This window comes from Wasmannia auropunctata, unplaced genomic scaffold (genome assembly GCF_000956235.1).
Source record: "Wasmannia auropunctata unplaced genomic scaffold, wasmannia.A_1.0 LD334880.1, whole genome shotgun sequence".
Taxonomy (NCBI): Eukaryota; Metazoa; Arthropoda; class Insecta; order Hymenoptera; family Formicidae; genus Wasmannia; species Wasmannia auropunctata.
In genome coordinates this window covers 988,143-990,293 of record NW_012028010.1, presented here as the reverse complement: position 1 = coordinate 990,293, position 2,151 = coordinate 988,143, and the positions used below count along the sequence as shown (strand labels likewise).

Below are 2,151 nucleotides of genomic sequence, written 5' to 3'. Positions count from 1 at the left end.
TTACTCGGGCTTCAGGCGATGCCACTGCACAATTGTCTGCCTCGGCTTCGTGATCATGTCCTGCCAATGTTTCGTTTCGCTCGCGCCACTTCCATTTTTTCCTGGAAAGGAAGTTACGTCGTACACTGTACACTGGGCTCCAATTTCAGTCTGATATCTGCTTTCTATGACGTTTGATTACCGTTACTTGATTACGGTTACTATACGCGCTGAAAGGTTCGTTACTTTGTGGCGCAAAAGAGACTTGGAATTTCGAACGTTAAAGTGTCGAATAAAATGTTATGTGCAGCTATTGAAATTCCGATTGGTTCCGAGTCAATCCGTATCTAATAAGTATGTACTACGTAACTCGATTCCTGACAATCTCTTCTAAAAGACTGATAATTTTTAAAAAGATATTAATTATTAAATTATATTAGTATGACAAACCAGCTCATTAGCTGTCTTACTTATTGTATTGCTATTAAATATTATTATGTTCAAATTTTCAGCCTATTTTCCAATACGTGTGATAACCGCGGTGCACATTCAGAGATAATAAAATCAAAAGGACAAGCTTCTAATATTATGAAATTAAGCGTATCTGTCTTCATCAATTATAATTAAAAAGTTTCTTAACATATCGAAAGAATTGTGACGTAGAATTTTGCATTTAAAGATGCGTTAGCGAAAAGTTTAAAATACCTGCGAGCTGAATTCGACCGATCAGTTCGTTTCGTCCAATGTTGTCGAAATCCATCACCATTACATCCAAAGAGCATTCTCTGATCTTCTCCCAAGGTACATTAAAGGAGAATACCTCGTTAAATACTGGATTCAAGGTGCATTTGAAAATAGGAGTCTTGCGTTTCTCGATCCTCTTGTCGCCAAACTGTAGCCACACCTTGACGTACGGATCTGGAATTGCAAATTAATGTTTAATTGACTGTTTAATTTCTCACTATCTCGATTATAGAAAGGTATAACAAAACACGTTGTTGTGCAAGTTACGTGATACTTTAATGTGGTTTGGCTCGAGAAAGGATATTATTACTATACACAGCGCAGAATACAATACTTTTTGAAATTTAAATTTGAAAAAGTTGTGCATGTGTTTAATAAAATGTATGATTGTGTGTAATTTTTCAAAAGTGTTTTTCGAATGCCGCGATTTACCGTACCGGAAGATGCATGAACACAATACGGCGAACGTAACATTACCTGATTTTCCGTTGATATCCTTAGCTTTGAGATTCCTCGCCTTCAAGAGAGTCAACGTCAATATGGAATTACTCGGATGATAGCACAGCGAGCACAAGAGTTCTCCGCATTTATCTTTAGCCGGCGGCTTAAGAGCCTTCCAAAACGATGGTTTCTCGGATAGATCGACCTATGACAAACAAGCCCGCGAGATATTGCTGATAACTAAAGTTTCGTAACAATTGTCGAACTAATTAAGAAACAAATTTCAAAATGTATAATTCAGTAGGACGGGCAGAAGGATTACAACGGAGGATTTCTCTATTACACGTGAGTATTAACAAACTTTAACTAATTTTCATAGATTATTAATTCCATGGCTATAAACAATGGTGGAGTATGTATCTCAAACATATGCAGAAATAATGAAATCAAAACGGAAACGAAAAGTTCTCCATACACGTGTGCTCCTCTCTCGCTCTTTTTCTCTTTTACTCTCTGCATATATCTTTATTAAAAATTATATCTCTTTGCCACGAGGGAAGAAAAAAAAAAGAAAAAGAGAGCATTTGCTATATTATCATTAATATCTCCGTCACGTTTGTCTGTTATTAGGGTGTACAGCGAACGCGAGATAATTAGTATTCCGTTCGGAGTGATCACGTGCGGACATAATAGTTAATTGATATCATATGTTGCAAATTACGAATTCAAAATTTTTGCAACATAAACACGTCCTGAATTATACGAATATGTCACGCCTCGTGTGTTACGATCATTTGGAACTCGATCCACTGTCAAAACGGTGAGCAAAAAAACAATTATTTAGATTATTACGTATTTTATTACTATTATTGTTATAATTGTTAATAAATTGTTTCATTGGACTGCATTGCGTTACAAATATTCTTTTGTTATATTCTTTTGTTATATTAATCTTTTTGTACATGTGTATATATATATATATATATA

The 2,151-nt window shown here is 35.1% G+C and overlaps 1 protein-coding gene across 1 annotated transcript in view; it reads right to left on the bottom strand.

Annotated features, from left to right (window-relative positions):
• LOC105457931 (synaptotagmin-7) overlaps positions 1-2,151 on the bottom strand; it is a 112,084-nt gene continuing 109,933 nt past the window's right edge. Inside the window, exons 8-10 of the mRNA XM_011702902.1 lie at positions 1,201-1,369; positions 685-897; positions 1-101 (exon numbers count right to left, since the gene is read on the bottom strand). Of these exons, the coding sequence (XP_011701204.1) occupies positions 1-101; positions 685-897; positions 1,201-1,369 (483 nt within the window). The remainder of the gene's footprint in view (positions 102-684; positions 898-1,200; positions 1,370-2,151) is intronic.